The sequence below is a fragment of the Astyanax mexicanus genome, chromosome 8, assembly GCF_023375975.1.
Source record: "Astyanax mexicanus isolate ESR-SI-001 chromosome 8, AstMex3_surface, whole genome shotgun sequence".
NCBI classification, from domain to species: Eukaryota; Metazoa; Chordata; class Actinopteri; order Characiformes; family Acestrorhamphidae; genus Astyanax; species Astyanax mexicanus.
The window spans coordinates 57,453,955-57,480,170 of NC_064415.1; the positions used below are offsets into that span (position 1 = coordinate 57,453,955).

General features: G+C 38.6%; 2 protein-coding genes across 11 annotated transcripts in view; both read left to right on the forward strand.

The window, feature by feature from the left end:
• kmt2cb (lysine (K)-specific methyltransferase 2Cb) overlaps positions 1 to 2,730 on the forward strand; it is an 88,042-nt gene extending 85,312 nt beyond the window's left edge. For all 9 annotated transcript variants that reach the window (XM_049482017.1, XM_049482018.1, XM_049482020.1 and 6 more), the window contains one exon: positions 445 to 2,730. In XM_049482017.1, the coding sequence (XP_049337974.1) occupies positions 445 to 540 (96 nt within the window). In that variant the 3' untranslated portion in view covers positions 541 to 2,730. The remainder of the gene's footprint in view (positions 1 to 444) is intronic.
• A 5,760-nt stretch (positions 2,731 to 8,490) lies between these two features.
• Positions 8,491 to 26,216, forward strand: part of prkag2b (protein kinase, AMP-activated, gamma 2 non-catalytic subunit b) — a 44,192-nt gene continuing 26,466 nt past the window's right edge. Inside the window, exons 1-4 of one of the 2 annotated variants that reach the window (XM_049482026.1) lie at positions 8,945 to 9,034; positions 11,221 to 11,285; positions 12,462 to 12,533; positions 20,957 to 21,212. In XM_049482026.1, coding sequence (XP_049337983.1) covers positions 11,274 to 11,285; positions 12,462 to 12,533; positions 20,957 to 21,212 — 340 coding nt within the window. In that variant the 5' untranslated portion in view covers positions 8,945 to 9,034; positions 11,221 to 11,273. Of the gene's footprint in view, positions 9,035 to 11,220; positions 11,286 to 12,461; positions 12,534 to 20,956; positions 21,213 to 26,216 lie in introns of both variants that reach the window. The other variant, XM_022677779.2, reaches the window with a different exon arrangement.

Genomic DNA, 26,216 nt, shown 5'->3' on the forward strand with positions numbered 1-26,216 from the left:
AGGTATTAAGTTGCTGCTAACCCTGGCTAGCTCTGCTGGAGCAGTATTAGCATTACTAGCTACGTGGGACAAATCACTAGCTAATATCGCCCTGACTTACCAAAAAACTCAAGGTTCCTTAGTGTAGCGCTGTCAGGCAGCATTAGCCGCTAACCGTGGCTAGCCTTAGAGGAAATCTAAGCGTACTGTAAATAAAAAAGTGCTTTACTCACCCGAATAAACAGTTTTCAGCAGAAAGAAATCTGTGTCGATTAACATCCAGCACTCTAAATTTACAATAACCTTTTTTACAGAATCAAAAGGGAAACATGGCGACACCCCTGTTCCTTACTAGTGTTGCATAATGCTATAATACGCCTTATAATCCGGTGCTCCTTATTAATGCGTTAAATACAGTATACCGCTTCAGAATGACTTACTGTTTGTGGTTTTGTGTTGTTTTAGCTGTGCTACGATTACAAGCTGGGCCTGGTGAAGAACCAGAACCAGAAGACGCCGTGTCTGTGTGGCGCCGTGAACTGCCGCAAGTGGATGAACTGAATCACGGAGAGGATCTCGTCTCCCAATCGGAACAGAGCGTTCTCTTACGTCACGGGTGCCGAGCGTCTGCGCGGACACGCGAGTGCTGAAGGCCGAAGACTCCACTACACAAACTCACCTGCAGCGTGAGAGCAGCGAGAGAGGAGACCTGTAGCTTTTGTTGGTCTGGTTGATTGAAGTCGTTGCGAATTTTGACGATTTTAGTTTTTGTTTGTTTGTTTGTTTTATGTGCAAAATCAAGAGGAAAAACACAAACGGCCGCGAGCCGCTGTGTTTTATAGCCATCTGCGTCGTTCTCTGGACTTGAGGAGAGAGAGAGGGTTAGGTTTACCTGCATGTGCCATGAGTGTTTAAGTAAGTGTGTGTGTGTGTGTGTGTGTGTGTGTGTGTGTGTGTCACCCTGGGGCAGATTTCACCAGCGAATAAGGAGAGAGAAAGAGATAGAAAGAAAGAGCGAGAGAGCGAGCACTGTGCCGGATATGCCTTATTGGTTGAAAGAGAGGGCGGGCCCATTCGTTTAGTTCGTTTTTTGTTGAGCTGTGATTGGTGGAGACTGTACAGGTGTAAATCAATGTAGAACATCACTGAATGAAGAATGTACGGAATTGACTTCCGCAAAGGGAAAAGTTTTAACTTGCACTAAAAAAGGTAAGGAAGAAAAGAAAAAAGAAAAAAAAGAGACAACACACGAAACAAACTCACGAAAAAGAAAAGCTTCAAAATACTTGATTCCATGAGTCAGTTTTATCCTGGGTTTCTCTTTGTTGTTGTTTTTGTTGTTGTTGTTGCTTTTTTTTTTGTGTAAGAAAAGTAAAAAAGGTGTTTTGTATTTATTAATGTGTGAGTGGATGAGTGGGCCTATTTTTAAAATAAAAAAACGTACAGAAAAAAAAAGCGAGCTTACAAAAATTAAAAATTAAAAATAAGACCAGACTGCGAGCGCCGGGAACGTTGGGAACTTCGGGAATGTCGGGAACGCCGGGAACGGCGCGCCGCAGTCTGAAGAGATTCTGTTACATCTGTAAATAAAATGTACATAAGGAAAAAATATTGGAATGATTGACCAAATACTACCTTATTCATATTGATGTTTGGGTGTTTAGATGTGCTTGTTTTTTTGTTTTGATTTTGTTTTTTTTTCTTCTTCTTCTTTTTTAAAATTATTTAATAAGGATGCGCCATGAAATCCGAGGTTTCAGAGGTTATTTTAAATGAATATTCTGTACAGAATTGCAAAGTAATTTCAAGAATTCACAAGAAAGTATTTTCTCTGTACTTTAGAGTATGGTATTGTAGTGACTCTTTGTGATTGACACATTAATTCTGACCACTTGAAAAGCTGTATTTTACTTTTTTTTATTATTATTATTATTATTATTATTAAATGTGCATCAAGTTTAGCATCGGTTTTATGCAAAGACAAACTGGTGACAAACGAAGAAGTGGAGAAGAAACTAATCACAGAGAAATTTTTAAACAATTTTAAACCACCCACATAATAAGAAATGGACTTATCTAGAATAGGCACAAGTAGAATTTACTGTTTGTTTTTGTGTTTTTTTTTGTTTTTTACTAGTCAGGGTGCTTTTGTATAACCTTTGTGTCTGATTTAAACACCAGATTAGATCAATTCTAAAGCATTTCAGTCGGATAAGCTTCGAGGAAATCCCAAGAAATTCAGAAGAGCGTTCCTTGTTGGAGGAAAGCGATCGTGTACATAAACAATGAATTTTTTTGTAGCTGAAATAAATAAACCTCCAACCTGTTACTCACCTTTCCCTCACGCCTTCTCTCCCAACGAACTAGCCGCTTCTATCCATTTCCTTTTCCCGTTTTCCGTTTTCCTTGTACACAGAGTTCCTGATCTACTCAACGGAAGCTTACATCACTGTACAGGGCAGCAATTTTTCTCAAAAAAGCAAACAAAAAAAAATCAACAAAAAAAAAAGTTGTATATATTTTTTTTCTTGAACAGCTGTGACTAAATTGTTTCATGAATATTTTTCTTGTCCTGTAAAAAAAAAAAATACATCTGCATTTTTTTTCCTGGTGGTGTTTTTGCCCTGTATAGTAGCGTCAAATGTTTTGGAAAAATGAAGCCTTTTGAAGTACAGAGCGATTATAGGGTTTGGTATTCAAGGAACTGAATTTAGGAACATTTACAGAAAAATAAAATATTTTACATCATTATTTGTCTGAGCTCTGTGTTCTTCTTTGTCTTTTGTCTTTATGGTACAGCATGCCTCCAGCAAGTTTACTTTTTGAGTTTTCCACTAATTTCATCCATGCTTAATTATTAAGTTGCATACACAAAATAAAGCGTGGGTGGTGTAGTGTGACATAAAGTAGTCCCCAAAGAAAAGCTGTTTGTTCACATCCGGTGTTGTGCTGAATTAAGCACCCCTGCCAGGAAAAGCACCCCCTCTCGGAGCGAATTTCTAAGTAAAGTTAAAGTGCTTTTATCAAGACCAGGGGTGTGAGGTATTTTAGAAATAGAATGAAAGTTGGCCCGCTGTTAAGCAGGTTTTTATAATGTGAGATTCAAAGTTTGAACGCTAGGTGTCAAAAACGGGCCAAAGAGTCTAAAAGCGGAGAGAGTGTGCATTTCTAGCGCAGAAAAACGGGCCAAAGAGTCTAAAAGCGGAGAGTGTGCATTTCTAGCACAGAAAAACGGGCAAAAGAGTCTAAAAGCGGAGAGAGTGCGCATTTCTAGCACAGAAAAACGGGACAAAGAGTCTAAAAGCGGAGAGAGTGCGCATTTCTAGCGCACAAAATCGGTCCAAAGAGTCTAAAAGCGGAGAGGGTGCGCATTTCTAGCGCAGTTTGGACACCCCTGATCAAGACAGTGCGTATATGCGCTGCCGAGAGAGGGTGCTTTTCATGGCGGGGGTGCTGAATTTGGCACAACACTGGCACTATCTAACCATCATCAAAATTCCATATATAGAGCTCAGAGAACGCGTGTGTGTGTGTGTGTGTGTGTGTGTGTGTGTGTGTGTGTGTGTGTGTGTGTGTGTATAAACCTCCCCAGACAATAATACTGACTGGACTGAATGTAGGGGCGGAGTCAGGGCTGAGGGGGTGGGGAGTCTTTGTGCATCACCATGGTAACGTCGTGTTTGGTGGATGGGTGGGTGTGCACTCTCTCTCTCACACCCTCAACACCATCTGAACCATGAGGAGCTCAGGAGGGACAAAGCCCTGTGTGTACCCCCCTCCCCCCCAAACACACACACACCAACCTGTGTGTCAGTGTTCAGTGTGAGGAGTTCACTAGTAAGTGAACCTTAATCAAGCAAGGTCTATACTGTTGCATCATAGCTGGTATGTAAATAAGCTCTGTTCTGATTGGCTGCCACCATAAAAAAACATTTCTAATAAATTTACTGTAAATGGGCGTGGCTACACTGTTTTAGATAGAACCCTTTTTGCAGACAGTAGAACATTATAGAACAATAACAGGCTTAATTAATTAGTACAGAAGTTATTACTACAGAAGAACAATATAGAACAATGAAAGGCCAGAATGAGTTTGGAGAGAGAGAGAGAGGTGATGGGGTTCTCCGAGGACACTGCTGTCAGATAAAGCCACAGCCACAACTCCAACATCACACTGGCCCCACCTGCTGGTGATTAAGTGTGAGAGCAGGTCTGGAAGTTCAAGGTCATTTGATTTTAGATTTTACCAAATTGAAAACCTCTGGAATATAATCAAGAGGAAGATGAATGGATCACACGCCATCAAACCACCAAACTGAACTGCTTGAATTTTTACACCAGGAGTAAAGCAGCATAAAGTTATCCAAAAGCAGTGTGTAAGACTGGTGGAGGAGAACATGATGCCAAGATGCATGAAAAAAACTGTGATTAAAACCACGAGGGTTATTCCACCAAATATTGATTTCTGAACTCTTAAAACTTTATGAATATGAACTTGTGAATATGTTTTCTTTGCGTTATTTGAGGTCTGAAAGTTCTGCATCTTTATTGTTATTTCAGCCGTTTCTCATTTTCTGCATATAATAAATAAATGCTCTAAATGACAATATTTTTATTTGGAATTTGGGGGAAATGTTGTCTGTAGTTTATTTTACTCAAACATAAACCTATAAATAAGTGCTCTCTTAATTTTTTCTAGAGCTGTATTTTTTCATCCACTGGGGACAACCAGTGATTTTAAGCACGGTTTGGTTCCCTTTGGATGTCCCAAGTGAAAGACAGGGTTTTAAATAGGGTTTTAACATACCATTATTATGCAGGGTACATTGGACAAACTGTTTTTAAGATGGGTTTTGGATGTCTCCAGAGGTTTAGACTCTTTTAGGAGTCCTATCCGGATGGGATTAGTTTCTCAGGGGGACGTCTGAGAAGAATATTTCACACTTCTACTCTAAGAGTTCAGTAGCTCCTCCATTTCCACTCGCTGCTGTGTTTTTTTAATGTGGATCTCAGAGGAAACGAAGCGCGCCCAAAGTGTAATTACGGTGTGTAGCAGTGGACAAATAGCTATTTTATTAAACACTTACTATTAAAATCATGTTTCTCGAAGCTGAAGAGTCGAGTGAGGAAGAGGAGGATGAGGATGAAGTGTAAAGGCAGCTAAAGGAACATCAGGCCTGCGCTGAGCGGAAGGAGATGACTCATTCTGTGTGCAGTGTCTCCATGCGCCAGATGGCGCACAAGTGTGTGTGTGTGTGTGTGTGTGTGTGAGTGTGTGTAAGTGTGTGTGTGTGTGTGTGTGTGTGTGTGTGTGTGTGTGTGAGTGTGTGTAAGTGTGTGTTTGTGTGTGAGTCATGGCTGGGGTGAGTTTGGGCTGCTCAGTCGTTCCTTTGGAGGCGAATCCAACATGAGGCCTTCTGAGCAGCACACACTCTAGACACAAACAGAGTGTGTGTGTGTGTGTGTGTGTGTGTGTGTTTTCTCCAAAGTTTCAGTTCAGACACCATCCTGTATCTCTCTTCTCTGGGTTTTTGGTTGGTGGGTTTGTGTTTTTTCAGCTCCTGAACTGTTTTACTGTAGATTTTCGAACCAAAAGATCCAAACAGAGAAAACAAAATCATAAGCTCTATCTGGACGGGATTATTTTCTCAGGGGGCGTCTCTAAAAAATATTTTTCATTTCTACTCAGTAATAAAACTCCTGCATCTGAACTGCAATTGAAAAAACAGGAGGACCAGTGAGTTTCTCAGTCACATGATATCACGTTCATGTTCAGTAGCTCCTCCATTTCCACTCGATGTTGTTTTTTTTTTTTTTACATGGATCTCCGTGGAAACGCCCAAGCTCCCAAAGTGTAATTACGGTGCACGGCAGTGGACAAATAGTTTTTTATTAAACGCGAGGAGACGAAACTCAGAGATGTGCGTCCGGACGGGACTAAAATTACCGGAGGAGCACGAAGTTCAGAGAAAAACTGTAGATAATTCAACCTGTAATCGTCTGAGAAAAACACGTACATGATCGTTCTGGACAGGAATAAAATCACAGAGGATAAAAAAAAAAACATAAAAGAGAGAAAATGACTAATCCCATCTAGAGAGTATGTCTCCATGTCTCCTATACCCTACTGAGCATCTGTGGGGCATCCTCAAACAGAAAGTGGAGTGATATCGTCATAAAGGAGTGGAAGGTTTGGATTCTATTGGAAACCTGTGAATTTCTAGTACTGAAAAATAATGATGGCCACACAAAATATTGACATTTTAAGCACGGTTTGTCCATTTTTACTTACTTTTTACTATTTTTGTTGCAGAGGTTTAAAGGGGGCAATAAACCCCCTTTTGTTTGGTTTTTTGTTGACTGCATCCTCATGTCAAATTTTAAAAAGGCAATAAATTGAAAAGAGTAGTTTGGGAGAGGCACTAGGTGATGTATGGGTTTAGGGGCGGGGCAGATGGTTGGACGTCAGCAAGGGTGTGGTATTATTGATTGACTGATTTGCATATTGCAAGTGTCAGTGTCTGCATACATGGAAGTACAAGAAAAAACATCATCATTGCATCTATAGCTCAGTTAAAGATGAGAGGGTGAAAACGACTGCAATAAAAGGAAATGATTAAAAATAATGTTTTATTACTTCAAAGGAACATATTTTAGTACGGAGCCCGGGAGGGGCCGTGGATAAAAAAATAATAAAATCGAGTGAACGATGTAGCAGTTCGTGCTCACGTTTTCTTTAATTCGAGTGAACGATTTGCAATTCGTGCTCACGATTTCTTTAATTCGTGCTCACGATTTCTGTAATTCGTGCGCACGATTTCTGTAATTCGAGTGAACGATTTCTGTAATTCGTGCTCACGTTTTTATGCGCAATAAGACAAGAAGCTCGGAGGGAAAGGAGCATTTTCTCTCTTGATCTGTTACAGGGGTGCAGTAATGATAATCAGTTATCTACCTTTATAACCTGCTGTTATTAATGCACTAGTGTTACAGTTAGATGTACAGTACAGTGAGCAGATTTTGCCTGGTGGTGGAATCTCTACAGCGCGTGGGGGAGAGCCGTCCGCGGCATCGGTTCCCCCGCCGCCAGACACCTGCCGCGCGCGCAGGTCTTCACGGAGCTTATTTACCAATAATGTAGACAAATACAGTCAATTCCAGTCATGAATAAAGGAAACAAACATTTTACTGATGCAGGACAACTGTGTGTTATTAAAACCAGATCAAAACAAAGTTATAATGCAATGTGCAAATGTGTTTATTAATTTCTAAATAACATTCAGCCAGCCTCCAAGGAAATGCACACTTTCTTAAATCTGGTTACATCATTATTACTTTTATGATAGATTTAATCTATATTTTAATAATTTGTATAATAAATAAACACATAATTCAGAAAATATACATTTAAGAAGTTTATAATTATTATATTTTTTTATTTGAAGCTTGTGGCATGTTTCTGGGCAGGACACTGTGATTTGAGAATAAGCAGATATTCAGGACATTTCATCAGATATAGAAACTTAATTATTTTAGGAAACATATTGGAATAAATTATCAAATTGATCCAAATTATTATATGAAATGCCTATTTACTAAATATCTTAATACATTGTATTAATAGTATTTTAGACCAGCTATTTTGATTTTATATAGTGTTACATATTTAAAGCAGCTCTTATATGAGCCATTCATAGACAACTGTCACACCTTGCATTAATTTTGTATTATCTTTATTAACTTTTACAGTGTACATTTGGACCTAAGTCTTATAGCTGTATATTTATATAATTATACTTCTTTACGTTATACTATTGTTGAAAATAAGAAATTATAAACAGTTCCACATTGCATTATAACTTTGTTTTGATCTGGTTTTAATAACACACAGTTATCCTGCATTAGTAATGTTTGTTTCCTTTAATCATGACTGGAATTGACTATATTTGTCTATATTGTTGGTAAATAAGCTCCGTGAAGACCTGCGCTCGCGGCCAGGGAACCCGTGCCGCGGACGGCTCTCCCCCACGCGCTGTAGAGATTCCACCACCAGGCAAAATCTGCTCACTGTACTGTACATCTAACTGTAACACTAGTGCATTAATATCAGCAGGTTATAAAGGTAGATAACTGATTATCATCACTGCACCCCTGTAACAGATCAAGAGAGAAAATGCTCCTTTCCCTCCCAGCTTATTGTCTTATTGCATAAAAACGTGAGCAGGAATTACAGAAATCGTTCACTCGAATTACAGAAATCGTGCGCACGAATTACAGAAATCGTGAGCACCAATTAAAGAAATCGTGAGCACGAATTGCAAATCGTTCACTCGAATTAAAGAAAACGTGAGCACGAACTGCTACATCGTTCACTCGATTTAATTGTTTTTTTATCCACGGCCCCTCCCGGGCTCCGTATTTTAGCTATTAATAGAAAAAAAATGTTTTAAGGTTTAGTGCCTCTTTAAGGTGTAGTTTAGGCTCCGCCCCCGGAGACACGCCCCCGCACGCAGACTCTAAACACAAGCGTGCGCACATACTTTTCTCCGCGAGCTGCGTCTCGTGCGCTCGGCGCCGCGCGCGGGTCTCTCGGTTACCGTATTCTGCGTATTCTCTTGTTTGTTACTTTAGAGCCGCTGCGCGTGATGGGCTCTGAGCGCGAGCGCGGCTCGCGGAGCGCGGCGGGAATGCGGATGTTTTCCTGCGGCACGAGGAGCTGCAGCCTGGCGACGAGCGCTCGCGCTTCCGTAATCAGCACGGCAGGCTCGCGCGCAGCGTGACTGTTTTGTTGCCTGTACTGTTTAGACTTAAAAATCAGATTAAATTTAAATTCAACGCGTTAAAGCAGCGCGAGGAGCCGCTCGAGAGTAAACTACACTGATTAAAAGAACAGAGAGAAACGCAGGAATAAAGAGTGTAGAGAGAGGAGGAGGAGGAGGAGGAAGAAGAAGAGGAGGAGGAGGAGAAGATGGGCAGCACCGTGATGGACTCGAGGAAGAGAGAACCTTCCAAGAAGAACCCAAAGAAAAAGAAAGCGCTCAGACTCTGCATGCCGGTGAGTTCCTTCAATAACAGCTAAAGTTACTAATGCATCTCAAAAAAATAGAATATCAGTGAAAAGTTACTTTATTTCAGTAATTCAGTTCAAAAATGTGAAACTTATATATTATATAGATGTATTAAACACAGAGTGAAATATTTTAAGCGTTTATTTCTTTTATTGTTGATGCTTGTTTATGGCTTACAGCCATAAAAAAAAAACAAAAATCAGTGTCTAATAAAATTATAATATTATATAAAACCAATTGTTACTTTTGTTAAAGTTACAGTGTGGGCAGTGTGCCAAGTCCTGCTGGAAAATGAAATCCACATCTCCATAAAAGTTGTCATCAGCAGAGGGAAGCAACAAAACTGCACTGAGTTTAGACTTGTTAATAAAACACAGTGGATCAACACCAGCAGATGACACGTCTATCCAAACCATCACTGATCATCAGTAAATTTTACATTTCATTTAAAGTAAATCAAGGGATCAGAGTCTGGAGGAAGAGTGGAGAGACACACAGTCCAAACTGCTTTAGGTCTAGTGTGAAGTTTCTACAATCTGGAACAGTGATGGTTTGGAGAGACATGTCATCTGCTGGTGTTGGTTAGAGGTCTTGTGGAGTTCATGCCTTGAAAAGGTCAGAACTGTCTTGATGGCGTGAGGTTGACCTACACATTATTAGGCTGGCAGGTAGGGGGAGTTTAAGGAGCTTTAGGAAGGATTAAGGTGGGTTTGCAATCTGATTTTGCAATTTATAGGTATATGTTTGAGTAAAATGAACATTGTTAGAGCATTTATTTAGCAGAAAATGAAAAATGGCTGAATGCAAAGAAAGATGTAAAGAAAACAAGTTCAAAAATTAATATTTGGTGGAATAACCCTGGTGGTTTTTATTCACAGTTTTTTTTTTATTTCATGCATCATGGCATCATGTTCTCCTCCACCAGTCTTACACACTGCTTTTGAAAACTTTATGCTGCTTTACTCCTGGTGCAAAAATTCACGCAGTTCAGCTTGGTTTTTAAGTGGTGTAAAGTTTGGTGTAAAGACTTGCAGAGATCCAGGGCTTTTGTGGCTTAAACACTTCCATTCATTTCTATTACAATAGAGTTTTTAACAGGAATCTTAGTGTTAGGACTACAAAATGACAACACAACTTTAGAAGTCATTATCACCCAAAACAAACAGTATCAAGGATTAGGATTGAGATTTTCTAGTCGTGTAAGACCTGTATATTTAAGAGGTAATAACAACTAAATATCTCAGCTAAAGAAAGTTGCAGAACTCTTTGGCACAGTGTGTTTGGTCAGTTATGAAACAGTCTGCGTGTATTGGGACACTGTCCAGTTGCTTATTTTGATCTGATTCAGCAGACTGTTATTACAGAAAAGGGAACTTCACGGGAAATCCTCCCTTTTTACTAAATTCTTTGCATAATTCAGTGTTTAGTGAAGAAACTCACTCAGAGTGAAGGTTTAGTGTAATATTGTCGTTCATGGTTATTTAATATCCAAACCCACAAGTGATTATACACTTTCTACACTGCTGTGGGACACAGATTACTCTCTGTCTCTGCTGCTCCATGCTGTTTACACACTGAGCTCAGTCTGTGCAGCGCTCACTGCTCACGGCCACGCGACTGCCAGCCCTATAAAAAACAATATTTGTGTTTGAAAGACAGACAGATAGATAGATAGATAGATAGATAGATAGATAGATAGATAGATAGATAGATAGATAGATAGATAGATAGATAGGAAAGTGACAGAGTAATATATATATATGGCAGCATCATTACAGTAAACAAGGAACAAACACAAGGAAAAGAGGGAAATAAATAAATAAATGAATAAAGGTAGAAAAGTGCAAAAAATCAGTACATAAGAATTGTATTTAATTTACAGGGCAAATCAATAATAAATAATTAGTAATAATAATAATGTAGAATTTTCAGTGAGTGTAGTATTAGAGTTATAGTCAGGTGAGAGTTAGCTGACCATACACATGTTATCTGTATAACAGCAGTAGATGTGATGGAGTGAACGGTGACACTGGCCTGAGAGCCAATCAGAAATCACTGCAGCTTTTCTTTAATAAAGCTTCTGTAAATCAGCTGCTCTCTCTGCTCTCTCTCTCTCTCTCTCTCTCTCTCTCTCTCTCTCTCTCTCTCTGTGTTTAAATGATCTGTACTTTAGACAGCTGATAACGGCCGGACTCTTCTTCCTCCTGCTGCCGCTGCGGCTCGGTGATGAAGGCCGGGGTGAGGAGTGTTTGGGGGTCAGAGTTCAGCAGAGGCTGTAAAACACAAGGCCTGATAACCCGCAGGCACAGCAGCACCATAATAATAATACACATTTATTTAGACCAATCAGAAAATACTGATAATAACATTAACCTCCTTTAACACACCAAGTTACACATTTACATATTAATCACACACACACACTTATATTCACACTCATATTCACTCACACACACTCACACACACACACTCACTCACTCACAGAGCAGAGTGTCACGACTCAACAAGACCAACCTGGAGTTTATTTCAGTTTAAATCAGTTTAAATCAGTGGATTTATTTGATTTATCTCGTCGTAAACGGTGGAGAAACTATTAGGAGAGCACCTGTAAGTAGAAGAGGAGGATTTTTATCATTTTATTGAGATTTTATGTGAGATTTTAGTTTTTAATGTGTATACTACAGCTGTTTATGGGCAAGAACCTGGTGATTAATACTCATCACAATGCAGCAGTTATTCTATAGATTCTATATACTGTAATATACAGCAATTTTGTGTATTAAGGAAATTAATTCCCCAGTTTCACACATTAACTTCGTAATCAGATCACTTCAGTTTCTGAATCAGTTTCTCTGATTTCGCTATTTATAGGTTTATGTTTGAGTAAAATGAACATTGTTGTTTTATTATGAGAGCATTTATTCGCAGAAAGAGTTCAGAAATCAATATTTGGTAGAATAATCCTGGTGGTTTTTAATCACAGTTTTTTTCATGCATCTTTGCATCATGTTCTCCTCCACCAGTCTTACACACTGCTTTTGGATAACTTTATGCTGCTTTACTCCTGGTGTAAAAATTCAAGCAGTTCAGTTTGGTGGTTTGATGGTTTGTGATCATCCATCTTCCTCTTGATTATATTCCAGAGATTTTTAATTTGGTAAAATCAAAGAAACTCATCATTCTTAAATAGTCTCAATTTTTTTTTCAGAGCTGTATATTGGAATTAGATCAGTATTGTTCAATACTGTAAAGATATACTGATTAATTATCAACCAGTATGGTAAAAAATACATTAGATCAGCCTCTCTGTTATTTGTTTTATGGGCTGGTTTTATGTATAAATGTTGCTTTTGTAATAAATCATTTTTATTCTCGTTCTGACCTCATTATTTTGTCGTTTTGCTGTTTTTACAGGATCTGAGTCCGTTTGCTTCTCCGCTTATGGATGGAGAAATGGAGAGGCAGGGTAAAGTCAGGACCCCGAAGGTAAATCTGTCTCTCTCTCTGTTGTTTGTTAAATGTAGGTGGGCTGCAAACACTAAACGGAAGCCATTACCTGTGTAATTGCCCTGAATTGCCTCTGTAGATAAACATCTTACCCTCACCTGCTATAAAATCACCACTCGCTCTGGTTTGTTTGCTGGAGATTGAAGTTCTCTGCGCTCTACAGTCCAGTGGCGCAGTCGTTCACTGGAATTAAAAAAGACAGTCAGTCTAAAACAGTCATATTCATTTTTTTTTGCATGCTTTCGACTCAACAATGAAAGTGTAAAAAACTGACATGGTTAAATCTGTAATAAATATGCCAGAGTAGCTCCTAAAGCTACATGCTGTATTTGTCACACTATAAGGTGCACTTAAATTTTTATGCGAATTATAAATTCTATCAGTCAGGTATTAAGTAGCAGTAATGTCACTCCACTGAAGTACAGCGTTATAAGGGTGATTTTTCAGTGAAGTTTCTCCAGCACTAAGGCTGGAGCAGTATTCAGTATTAGCATTAGCCGCTAAACACAGTGCTAGCTCTTTTGCCATTCAGAGGTGAGTGTTATCGATCTGTAGTCTGATGCTAACCTCAGCTAGCAAAATTAGCATTACCTGCTAACCACACTAAGCACTAACTCTAGCCGTTTTAGAGGTCAGTATTACATATATATATATATAGTAATCCCGGCTAGCACTGCTGGAGCAGCATAAGCATTAGCCACTATTACCTTTATTTTTGCTGTTGTTGTTAGTCATGTAGCTTGTAGCATGCTAACCTGCCAACTAGTGAGCTGGTGCATTAAGGTCAATAAAGCTGTGTTATTTAGATTTGTAGCAAAAACAGATTTTTGTGGACGATATTATGTTGCATAAGGCATTGAGATAAACGATGGTATTGATATTTTTTAAAAATATTAATAATAATAATAATATTTAGAAATTGAAACTGGAACACAAAAATTTTGAAATATCCCAAATAAATGAAGCATAAATAACATAAAATGAAAAATAAAACAATAACAAATAATAAAACCGAATCAACATACACTCATGGGCTTTTTGTAATAAGTAATAAGTATTAAGAGAGGCAAATATGATGCAGTTCCAGTCTCATTACAGTAGGCTCTGATTCAGAAAGGCAGCACGTATTTCACAGAATAACATGTGGCTTGTCAAAACATGCAGTACAGTGTAGCCTGGCTGGGAGGTGTGTGGAAATAGTGGGTGTATTTTTTGGCCTTGCTCTGTTGCTTTCTTATTGGCTGAAAGCACTGAGGTTAAAAAGGCTTGAATCCAGGTGTTTAGAGCATTACAATAAAACATAGAAACATTCTGTGATTACAGCCAAAGCAAAGTTCTAAATAAATAATCTAATTTATATTATTTATCCAGTAATATATTGATTATTTTGATGACGAAGCCAAACAGTACAAGTGAATATAGCAGCTGATAGGATGTTCTGTAGTATCTGGCATCAAAACCAGATCCTTCCAGTCGTTTCATGCTGTTTTATCAGTTATCTGTGCTGGAAACACTGTGAAATGTACAGATCGCTCCTGTAGTAGGAGATTCTCTGATGATCTAAATATCGATCTATATTCTGGGCTGTAATTCAGGTGAAAGCAGTGAGATGATGCCACTATTTCCGTATTTCATCTTTTCCAAAACACTTTAGTTTAAACCACAAACACAGAAGTGAATCCAGGACAAACTACTGTTAGTAAACAGCTACTTGGAAGTGTGTACTCATTACACAGTGTTATAGAACCAAAATCCCCTCAAAATCCAGTGAACATCCCCTCTGAATCCAGTGAACATCCCCTCAAAATCCAGTGAACATCCCCTCAAAATCCAGTGAACATCCCCTCAAAATCCAGTGAACATCCCCTCTGATTCTGGAGTCGAGGGCAGTGAGAGATTAAACACAGTGTTTAAAAACTCCAGCAGCACTGCTGTATCTGATCCACTCACTGTACCACCAGCTCAACACACACTAACACCTCATACACCACCACCATGCTAATCACTGCTAATCACTGCTGTATCTGATCCACTCACTGTACCACCAGCTCAACACACACTAACACCTCATACACCACCACCATGCTAATCACTGCTAATCACTGCAGTGCTGGTTATCGAAATTCTCACTCACGCTCTCTCTCTCTCGCTCTCTCTCTCTCACGTTGTCTCTCTCTTGCTCTCTTTCTCGCTTTCACTTGCTCTTGCTCTAGCTTCCTCTTTCGCTCTCCCTCTCTGTCTCTCTTTCTGTCTCTTTCTCTGTTTCTCTCGCTCTCCCTCTATTGCTCTTCCTCTCTGTCTCTCTCTTTCTGTTTCTCTCTCTTTCTCACACTCTGTCTCTCTCACTTCCTTTGTCTTACTCGCTCTGTCTCTCTTTCTTACCTGTGCTCTCTCTCTCTCTCTGTCTCTCTCTCTCTCTCTCATATTGTCTCTCTCTCTTGCTCTCTCTTTCTCGTTTTCACTTGCTTTTGCTCTCGCTCCCTCTCTGTCTCTCTCTTTCTGTCTCTCTCTCCTTCTTTTTCTTTCTTTCTCTCTCTCTCTGTCTCTGTCTCCATCTCTCTTTCTCACTTTTACTCTTTGCTCTGTGGTGTTTTTCTATCCTGTGGGTTTTGAGTGTTGAAGAACAGGGTAAAAGAAGGAGAATAATAAACAGATACAGAACTACAGTCTGAATTTCAGAACTACAGTGAGCACTATGTGGTCAGTGGAGCTGAACTAATGGAGAATGGGTGTGGAAATAAGAATGCTGTAATGTTCTGCTTGACTGGTGTAGATTCGTATTTCTTGTTCAGATGGTTTTAGTGTGTTAAGTAAAGGTTAAGTGAACATAGCGTTTTAAAACAGTGTATGGATCTTGTTTTAAATGCTGCCGGTGTTTCAGTGCTGAACTGGTTAAGTTTTCTCTCCCCTCAGTATGATTTATTGATGCAGGTATCTCATACACCCACCCCCCCCCCCCTTCCACCCCCTCCACCAGCCCCGCTCACACTCAGCCTGGCACTGAACCACCGCTACAGTCAAAGGGCAAATATAACCCATTCCAGCAAAACAGCCGGGAAAATAAAAACAGCGAGAGGATTGTAAAAAGGCTTCGGGCACACGTTCAAATAAAGCTCAGACTTTGGTCTCCTGCCCAATGAACGATGAGAAAATGCACAGAAGTTCCAGGTGGAGGAGTGGAAATCTGCTAAAGGGCTAAACGCTGGTGATCAGGTGCTGATCTTTCCTCGAGAATGCTAACAGGACGCCCTGAGGGTGGTCACTCATGATTAGAGCTGGGCGATATGGCCCCAAAAAAAATTCTTCGATTTAAAAAAAAAAAAAATCTGATTTTCGATTTAAATAGATTTTTTTCCCCATACTAAAATCTCCTAGAAGTCGCTAAATTACGCCATCGCCTAATTCGCATAATACATGTTTTTGAAGCTGTAAAGGATTAACATTGTGAGAGAGAAAAAAGTGAGCAAAAAACACTCTAAATGTGTTAGAAATGATACAAATGAACTCAAAATAACTTTATTTTTACGTAAATTACATAAATCAGTTTGTTGTTAAATGTTATTATAAGAGCAGTTTTTTATTTTATTATTTTTTTTTAGCTTTCTTAAGTTTTATTTATTTTCAAACCTATTATAGACAAATTGTTGAATAGCTTTTTTACAAAGAGCTCAGGGGAGCGTCGGTGGGGAAAATTAAAACTCAGAGAAAAACGATTTTCTGAGGAACAAAAAAATCAAGAAGTTACATTTTTACAGTTTGATACGTTATACGCTAAATGTATTTAATCAGGACAGACATACAGACTATAGACCACTGAGGTTGTATCATCATTTTGTAGTCGGCACCATGTTGTTTATGCCCATATTTGGACTTCCGTGTCTAAGTGGTTCATGTGAATAGGGATTTGAATGGGCTTTTTAAACACTGGCCTCCATCACATTCTGTGGTAAATAAATGTGTTCAGACCCCTGTACGTTTTTTCTGTGTACATTTACCTCCTAAATATCACTGGATCCTCTGAATTTCGAGACCGTTTAAGGGTAGTAATTAAAAAAATGCTAACTTTAAGCTAGTGCTTAACTGACGTCACAGCATAGTGGCTGGAAATCACCCAGGACTGGATTCTGCATAATAACAGCGAACTCCGGTCAGATCACGTTTTGGATTATTATGCTTCTTCACAGAGGATCATTAAAGCATTTAAACAGGTGAAAACTCTTTCAGTAATGTAGTGGTGTTGAGCAGTGTGATGTTGAGCAGTGTGATGTTGAGCAGTGTGGTGTTGAGCAGTGTGGTGTTGAGCAGTGTGATGTTGAGCAGTGTGGTGTTGAGCAGTGTGGTGTTGAGCAGTGTGGTGTTGAGCAGTGTGATGTTGAGCAGTGTGATGTTGAGCAGTGTGATGTTGAGCAGTGTGGTGTTGAGCAGTGTGATGTTGAGCAGTGTGATGTTGAGCAGTGTGGTGTTGAGCAGCGTGGTGTTGAGCAGTGTGATGTTGAGCAGTGTGGTGTTGAGCAGTGTGATGTTGAGCAGTGTGGTGTTGAGCAGTGTGATGTTGAGCAGCGTGGTGTTGAGCAGCGTGATGTTGAGCAGTGTGGTGTTGAGCAGTGTGATGTTGAGCAGTGTGATGTTGAGCAGTGTGGTGTTGAGCAGCGTGGTGTTGAGCAGTGTGATGTTGAGCAGTGTGGTGTTGAGCAGTGTGATGTTGAGCAGCGTGGTGTTGAGCAGCGTGATGTTGAGCAGTGTGGTGTTGAGCAGTGTGATGTTGAGCAGTGTGGTGTTGAGCAGTGTGATGTTGAGCAGTGTGGTGTTGAGCAGTGTGGTGTTGAGCAGTGTGATGTTGAGCAGTGTGATGTTGAGCAGTGTGGTGTTGAGCAGTGTGATGTTGAGCAGTGTGATGTTGAGCAGTGTGATGTTGAGCAGTGTGATGTTGAGCAGCGTGATGTTGAGCAGTGTGATGTTGAGCAGTGTGATGTTGAGCAGTGTGATGTTGAGCAGCGTGATGTTGAGCAGTGTGGTGTTGAGCAGTGTGATGTTGAGCAGTGTGATGTTGAGCAGTGTGGTGTTGAGCAGTGTGATGTTGAGCAGTGTAGTGTTGAGCAGTGTGATGTTGAGCGGTGTGGTGTTGAGCAGTGTGATGTTGAGCAGTGTGGTGTTGAGCAGTGTGATGTTGAGCAGTGTAGTGTTGAGCAGTGTGATGTTGAGCAGTGTGATGTTGAGCAGTGTGGTGTTGAGCAGTGTGATGTTGAGCAGTGTGATGTTGAGCAGTGTGATGTTGAGCAGTGTGGTGTTGAGCAGTGTGATGTTGAGCAGTGTGATGTTGAGCAGCGTGATGTTGAGCAGTGTGGTGTTGAGCAGTGTGATGTTGAGCAGTGTGATGTTGAGCAGTGTGATATTGAGCAGTGTGATGTTGAGCAGTGTGATGTTGAGCAGTGTGATATTGAGCAGTGTGATGTTGAGCAGTGTGGTGTTGAGCAGTGTAGTCTGTGTTAGAGCTTTAAAAAGCAGATAATAAGAGAAAGTGTCTCTCAGTTCAGCAGCACTTCCCTGCAGGTTTAGTATTTAATTACAGTCATTAGTTTATTCTAATTACAACACCTGACCCAAATAATCAACTAATCAACTAACTACCTGCCCTCACTGAGGCGACAACCAACCAAAAACACCCATTTATTTCACTGCATAATAAAGAGGGTAAATGTTAAACGTGTTACAGCTGGTTCTGGAGTATCACTGATCTGTTTTAGTGATTTTATGCTGTGAGACTCAGCTCTCCTCAGTAAGGGCAGTTAGTTCATTAGTTGGATCAGCTGTGTGTAATACACTGTATAGTTACGCCAGCGTTTTCGCTGGTGTTGCACTGAAAATAGTCCCCTGCTAATCTCTGCAGCTGGACTGAGAGGTCAGTTCACTGCAGCGCTGTAGCATTAGCTTAAAGTTAGCATTTTTCTCATTACGACTCTTAAACGATCTCGTAATTCAGAGAATCCAGTGATGTTCATGAGTAGAGGTATGCCATATTGTATCGTATGCGATAATATCGCCAAAAAATTTTAATATCGTGAACAATATTATACCCTGAAATATTGTGAAATTATCACATCAGGGTTCTACTTTTTTGCCTTTTTTAGCAAAAGAAAAATTCACACTGTTCTCATTTTCTATTGTATATCTACTAGAGACAGATTATATCTGTCCAGAATCATTTATTTTACTTTAATCCTGAATATATGGAGAAATTTGGAGTGCATTACTAGTATCATGACATTCTGAATTATTGACTACTCATATTAATTATTATTTTTTAATATCTCAGTTAGCCATATCATATTATATGCAATTATAAAATTCTAAACATTTTTTCTAATTTAGTGTTTTGTCATATCGCCAAAAATATCGTTATCGTGAAAATACCATTAAATATCGTGATATTATTTTAGAGCCATATCGCCCACCCCTACTCAGGAGTAAAATGTACACAGAATAAAACGTACAGGGATCAGGACTTATTTACCAGGTTTTAAAAACCCTAATCATTTTTCTTATAGGGAAAAACACTTATTCACGTAAGATGTACAAGGACTACAGAATGACGCACGACTTCAGTGGTCTATTGGGTAATTAATGTAGGGGAATGACTGTAGAGAACATGGGGAACATAACAGCTATTACTATTGTGATTAGTAGGTATTACGCTGAGGTTGTTTGGTTGTTTGGTTGTAGTCTGGTTAAAGGAAGTGAGCCCAGACTGAGGAGTATTTCCTGTTTGTTCTTGAAGAGTACCTGTGGAGCGTGAACACAGTGTTACTCTGTGCTTCTAGATCCTTATCCAACCAGATTGTTCTGATTGTGGTTGTTGTTGTTATGTGTTGGGTTGATAACAATAATAATAATAATAATAATACATCCTGGCTGAGCTCTGTGTATAATCCCTGTTGTTATGTGCAGAATTTATTATCTTTATATATTATGTTATTAATACTGCATAACATCTACATTTGCCATTGAATTGTTTAATTAATTATTGGTTAAAATTAAACATAAGGGAAAATACAGGTAAAACAGTTTAAATCTGTAAAGACGTGGACTCCACATGACCTCTGAGGTTGTGGTATTTGTGGTATTTGGCACCAGGATGTGAGCAGCAGATCCTTTAAGGCCTCTAGATGAAGTTGCCACAGATTGGCCTTGTTTTTCAGCATATCCACTGTTTTATACCATTTATACTCTTTTAAATTTAAATCTGTAATGACAAGAAGTTACTGATGCAACACAATACAGGGATTACAATATAATAAGCAAAGCACTGTATTGCTGTTATATTGTTATTAATCAATAATAATTACTTATCATAAAATCATAAGATGAAATAGAAATGTTCAAAAGACAAGAGTGCAACACTGCCCTCTAGTGGTCGAGGTTTAAACACAACACAAAATGAACCACGATCCAAAACCAATTTTCACTTATTAACAATTAATTAAAAATCAATGCTGTGTTTTTCAGATTTAATACTGTATTACAAAACTTACTATTGCAATACATTGATATAGCAATATTTTCTCATATCTCTATGTGGTAATTCCTGGTATTTTCTGCTTGAAAATGCTTAGAATGTACGTAATGTATGAATGCATGAAGAGAGTTCGCATGTTTAGATTAGTGGCATGTCTCAAATTGGTGCCCACATAAAAACCTCGTCCCAGGATTGTTTAGGAGATCATTACTTAGTACTTTACTCTCATCAGAGGAAAAAAGAAACAAAAAATATGCATTAAAACACATTCAAGTTGTCCCTTTAGATTTTTTCATACATTTTTGATTCTTATTAAAACAAGAGTATCAAAACATGGCAATTTTATCACAAAATAACCAGGTACTAAATAGCCATTTCCATTTAAATCTACATCTTTTTTTTAAATAAAGCAACAAAAAATGTCTGTATAATCAAAAATAACACATCATTTTTATGAGGCAACTTGCATTTTACAAATAAAAATACGTTTAAAACATTATAGTTTAAAAATAATATTAAAAAAATATATATTTTAATGTGTGAGGAGATGCATATTCGGATTCCTTGTGAATCTGTTAAAATAACACACATACACACACACAGACACACACACACACACACAGAGGAGGAAGAGAAGTGTGTTAGCAGTACTTTGATCATTGTACAGAGCTGTTCTTCCTCAATTTAGAGCTTTAATGACGCGACTAGCATTAATCTACTGATAGTAGAAAAGTTTTATTGTATTATTGCATACAATATAATAATGCAAAGAATTTGATCAGATTTGTAACAGAAGTTAATTTCTGATCACATGATCAGATCGGAGACATCCCTACATATTAGACTTAAATCAGTTCAATATGGTAAAAAATGTTTTTTTTCCCTTCAGGCTGAAGAGAGCTACTCCTCCAGCCCCACCAGAGGCTTCTTCTCCCGGGGTCCCGGCACACAGCCCTCCAGCCCCATGTCAGCCCCCGTACGGCCACGGACCAATCCCAGCACACCAAAGAGCGTCTTCCCGTACCCCTCGTCCTATCAGGAGTCCCCTCCCAAATCCCCCCGCCGCCTCAGCTTCAGCGGCCTCTTCCGCTCCTCCTCCAGCTCCGCCCCCGCCAGCATCAAGCTCTTCTCCAGGGCCCGGAAAGGTAATGGGTAATGTTAGTGGCTGTTTTAATATACAGTAAAAATACAGTAAAGATACAGTTAAAAATGCACTAGGGTTTGAAGCAAAAGAAGAAACATGCAGATTATTTGTGCAGGTGTTGCTGCCAAATGTCTGTTAAAGGTCTCATTCCATCACTTTTTAATTCTTTTCGTTGTAAAAATAAGTGCTAAGGTGATTCAGTATAACACTGCTTTAGTCCAGTGGAGGAGTGGACGAGGAAGAGCGATAGGATTGGCTAACAGCGAGACGGAAAACAATCTTTGCAGTGCCATATGTGACTTTACAACATGTGTAATGCTAATGCTAAAATGCTGAAGTGCAGTTCAGCCTATACTGACCTAGTCTTAGAGTCTCTGTAAAAAAACACCAAATCCACCGGAGATCCTATTTAAACCTGTAGTTTCTAACACACAGAGGTGGGTAGTCCAGTTCCAGAAAGTAAAAACATAAACCTACCTATCTCAATTATACTTGGCTGGTGGTTTTCCTTCATAGACTAATTCTAACCATTTGTTTCTTAGCTCTGAATTACTGGGTAAAGTATAAAAACACTGATGTGTTATTCGCACAAATAACACAGGAATGAACTGCATGCTGTTAGCTCCTAGCGCTGTTAGTTATCTCCTATCTGACGAGACGGCGTCGCTGCCCAGCTTCAGCTCTGCTCTGTCTGTGGGCGGTCCCGAGCCGAGGTGGGCGGAGCCATGAATACTAATATACTAATTCACTGGTTGATGTAGACACGGTGCTTTTCCTGATCGACTCGTTTTGTTTTTCTGAATATTTCTTTGTTTTACTAGCTGCTGCAGACAATTAGCTTAGCTAAATTTGTGAGAAAAACATTTTAAATCCATAATTTCTTTGCCCAGTTTTTAATAAATTGTAAGAGGGATGCTGAACGGAGGGGAAACAGCAGATGCTCCACTCTCGGCTCTCTGTACTGAAATAGCTGGATGTAGAAGAGCAGTCTGGCTAATGCACTTCATCCCTCCCTCCATCTCTCCCTCCGTCTGTCTGGATGAGTGCGATGCATCGATCGGATGCCAAAACCAGCCTAAGCAGTTTTTATATCCACAGAGAGAGAGACACAGTAACATCCCCACCAACCGCATGAAGCAGTGTCATCACCAAATCTCGATTTCACCCCGATCACTCAGCTTGATGTGGTCTGTTAGCATACGGCTACATGTTAGCTTAACTGCTAAACTGCATCCTTTGTTCTGATGGAGAGAGAGAAGTCCTCGCCGTGCTGCTGAGGTTAGGTGTCAGATAAGAAGCACTGACTCTAGATCAGTGTAAACAGCCACCCCGCGCATGACTTCCTGTTTCACACTGTCTCAAAAGTGCTGAGCAGGATGTGCTATGATTATGTCTGTGGTTGGCAGACTTTTGATTATTATACAAAAGACTACAAATATACAGAGATTCTAATATACACTGTCTGAATCGGTTTCTCTGATTGTTGTTTTATTCTATAAACTATGGAGTGAATTTTGTGCCAAAAGTTTTACGTAAAAAAAAATAAAATCTGCAATCAAAATGTTTTAAATCAAAAGGAAAAATTGTATGTTGCAAAATCAAAAGAGAAAAAATATATAGCAAATATATATTTTTAAATATAGTTGGTTATTTTATTTTTTTATTTTAGTTGGATTTTGTCAGTCATTGCTTTTATTTTTGTGTTTTTGTTCATTTTCTGTGGATTTTTTTGGATTTTTCGGTTAAAGACTTTTGCTCTTGGAATCTCTCCTTTACTTCTGCTTCAGTTTTTTGCTTCTGAGAAATGTCTGAAATAACAAAAATAGATATAATCTCAAATAATGCAAAGAAAAAACAAGTTCATATTCATAAAGAGTATTTAAGAGTTGAGAAATCAATCAATATTTGGTGGAATAACCCTGGTGGTTTTTAATCACAGTTTTTTTTAATGCATCTTGGCATCATGTTCTCCTCCACCAGTCTTACACACTGCTTTTGGATAACTTTATCCATTATGTGGTTTCTTATTTTTAGATTCATACAGGCTGCTGTGGCTCCTTCAAGGTCTCAGTCTTTTTCCCCACCTCTCTAGAACAGAGCTTAGACTAACGTTTATCTGGAGACGTGTGTTTTGGCTAAAGTCACAAAAACAACTGCAGTAATACAAACGAACACAGTGGGTCTGTTTCTGTTTAGATCCTGTTTTGTTGTTTGTGTCTGTGCTGAAACTCTTTATCATGATTAAAATGCAGTGTGTGGTTTCTGTGAGCGGAGTGTGTTTCAGTGTGGGTGTGTTATAAATCTGATAAAATAAATAAATAAATAAATAAACGCTTCTGCTCTTTAGACTCAGACTCTCTCTAGCTTTACTATAATTTTATAGTATCTGTATAAATAGATATATATATGTGTGTGGTGTCAGTCAATTAAAGATTAATCACTACAGATTTTTTTTTATGTGATTTATCTTAATGCTATAGCCTGAAGTAATGAATAATGTTTAAATATAAATAAAATAGTCAGTATTAATATATATTTTTGTAATTATTTATTTTTCCAGTGTGTACTTCCAAGAATTGAAATTTTTTGTTATCACTTCCTCTGATTTCACCATTATCACATTTTTTATGCCTTCAACATAAAAAATAATGTATACAGAACAAGGCACTATTAACACTGAGGATGCCTTGAATTACTGTGCAATAAAAATGAAGTAAAATCGATAAAAAAAAAAAAAAAAAAAATAGTTTTCTGGGTAGTAGTTTAGTCTGTTTGTGTTTCAATGAAATCTGGTCTTTCATTCTTCATGTAAATTGTCTATTTTGACCATAGTTATGCAAAATATTATTAATATTAATTAGATAAGTATTTATGTTAGTGGTGTTGATCACTTATGTATATTATAGTATATAGTATATTGTAACTACTAATGTATATTTCTTAGCCACTACAATATTTGACTATCATGACTAACCATGATTAAATCATGATATAAAAGGTTTAAATGCTGGTATTTCTCTGTATTTTTGGATGGCTAATAACTTTATTATGATCTTTCAGGTTCTTTTTTATGTTTCTTTTCTTTAGACTCCTTTTTTTAATGTGCTGAGTAAAAGTTTAACAGAGAGCTTTAGCATTTACAAAATAAGGACACTCAGACTCAGCACTAGTGAAGCTGAAGCTCAAACAACTCCTCTGTGTTAAATCACTATGCCTCTTAAAAGTTTAAATTATAAGAGGAATTTGAGGCCAAACTTGGTAAAATCTCAATTAGAAAACATTAAACCTTTCTGGTCTGCTTTAGCACTGTTAGTAGATAATGAGATTCAGTGTAAATAACTGGTATTTTAACACTGGTAAATGAGGAAGTGTGTGTGTGTGTGTGTGTGCTCTAAGCTAAGCCTCCTGTCTCCGTGTGTATTATGGGCTGGGTTTGTTTTTATTACAGTGGAGAATCTGAGCGACTCTCATTTCCTAGTCTCTCTTGGTTTCAGTTTTAGCAGCTTCCTCTGCTGTTAGATAATGAAACTGCAGGAGGTAAAGAGCTGCTGATCTTCAGGAAGACCTCACCTGGTGATATATCACTCCCAGTGTGGTCTGAATGCTGGATTAGGGGCTTTTATTGTGGAATTTGTTCAGGAACATTGTGACCCTGATGCTCACAGTGTAGAGAATTAGTGCGATCGTAAAGATGCCAGGGTTAAATAAAAAAAGACCCTCATACCTGAATTCTATGAGCCAACAGACCTGAGAGCAGACATTTAAAAAATGTTTCTTAATCACAACAATATTCTGTGACTGTTCAAAAAAAAAGTTTAAATGCTGGTACTTTCTTGTAGTTTTGGACAGGAGAGAGGAAAATAATAGTGTTTTGTCTTCTGCCTGTCAAAGAGACTACAGTTTTTTAACTTTATTATAATATTTCGTGGTAGTTTTTATGTTTTTTTTATTAAACTCTTTTTTTAATGTGCTAAGTAAAAGTTTAACGTAGAGCTTTAGCATTAAAAAATGAGGAAACTCAGACACAGCTACATCCAGATGTAGTTGCTTTACCTTTGAATTGAACCAGTCACATTACTAGATGCATTAAAGTACGTCTGTGTATTTGTTCTGCCTGTTTTCAGAGTGCGACATTTCTGACAACATCGATGAGCTTCTATAGCGCCTCTATCCTGTTGCTCTTGTAAATGCACGTGATTATATTGTCTATTTTGGCCATTTTGGTACTGGATCGACACAAAACAGAAATTTCTGGCGCAAAATTGAGATAAACTTATCGTCCAGCCCTATTTATGCATATAATATACACTACAAACATAGTATATATAGAGTAAAATAAATATACAAACACTGTCTCTGCTGCTCCATGCTGCAAATTTTCAGCGTTGTATGTTAAAGCAGCTTCACGCTGCACAGATATACAGGTATACACACTGAAACACACAATCTTCTCACTATATTTACTTTCTTTTCCCCAAACCAGTCAGCTCTGACCACTCAGAGGTGACAACATGCTCGCGTGGTTTATTGGTGTGAGAATTTTGGTTTGTTTTTATGCCTGTGTGAAACCAAACCAAACCGAACAGAGTGAGAAACTGAAGCTCCAAATAAACGAACTCATTAACTGATCCAGATCGTACAAACTTTCACAACTACAGGTGTGAAAACAGCCTTAAAATTGTTGACTCAGTATCAGCCGCTGTAAGGAAAGCAGAGAAGTGAGTCACTCTTCCCCCCGGCTGGGGAGAGAAGCTCTGTTTTGCTGGGTTTTAATGAGAGGAATATTCCAGGGTTTGGTGCAGAATCAGAGTCTTCTGGTTCTGGTTTGGGGAAAAGCCCTTGTTTCTGAGAACTTCTCCGAGAAGCATCATTCTAGACTGTGTTTCGGTTAAATACTGTAAAACGTCTTCAGTGGTGACTTTTATATGGTCATATATATATATATATATAAGGGTTGTGTAAATCTGCTAATTTGTTGTTTCTTGTATTGAAAAAAGTAGTTTGT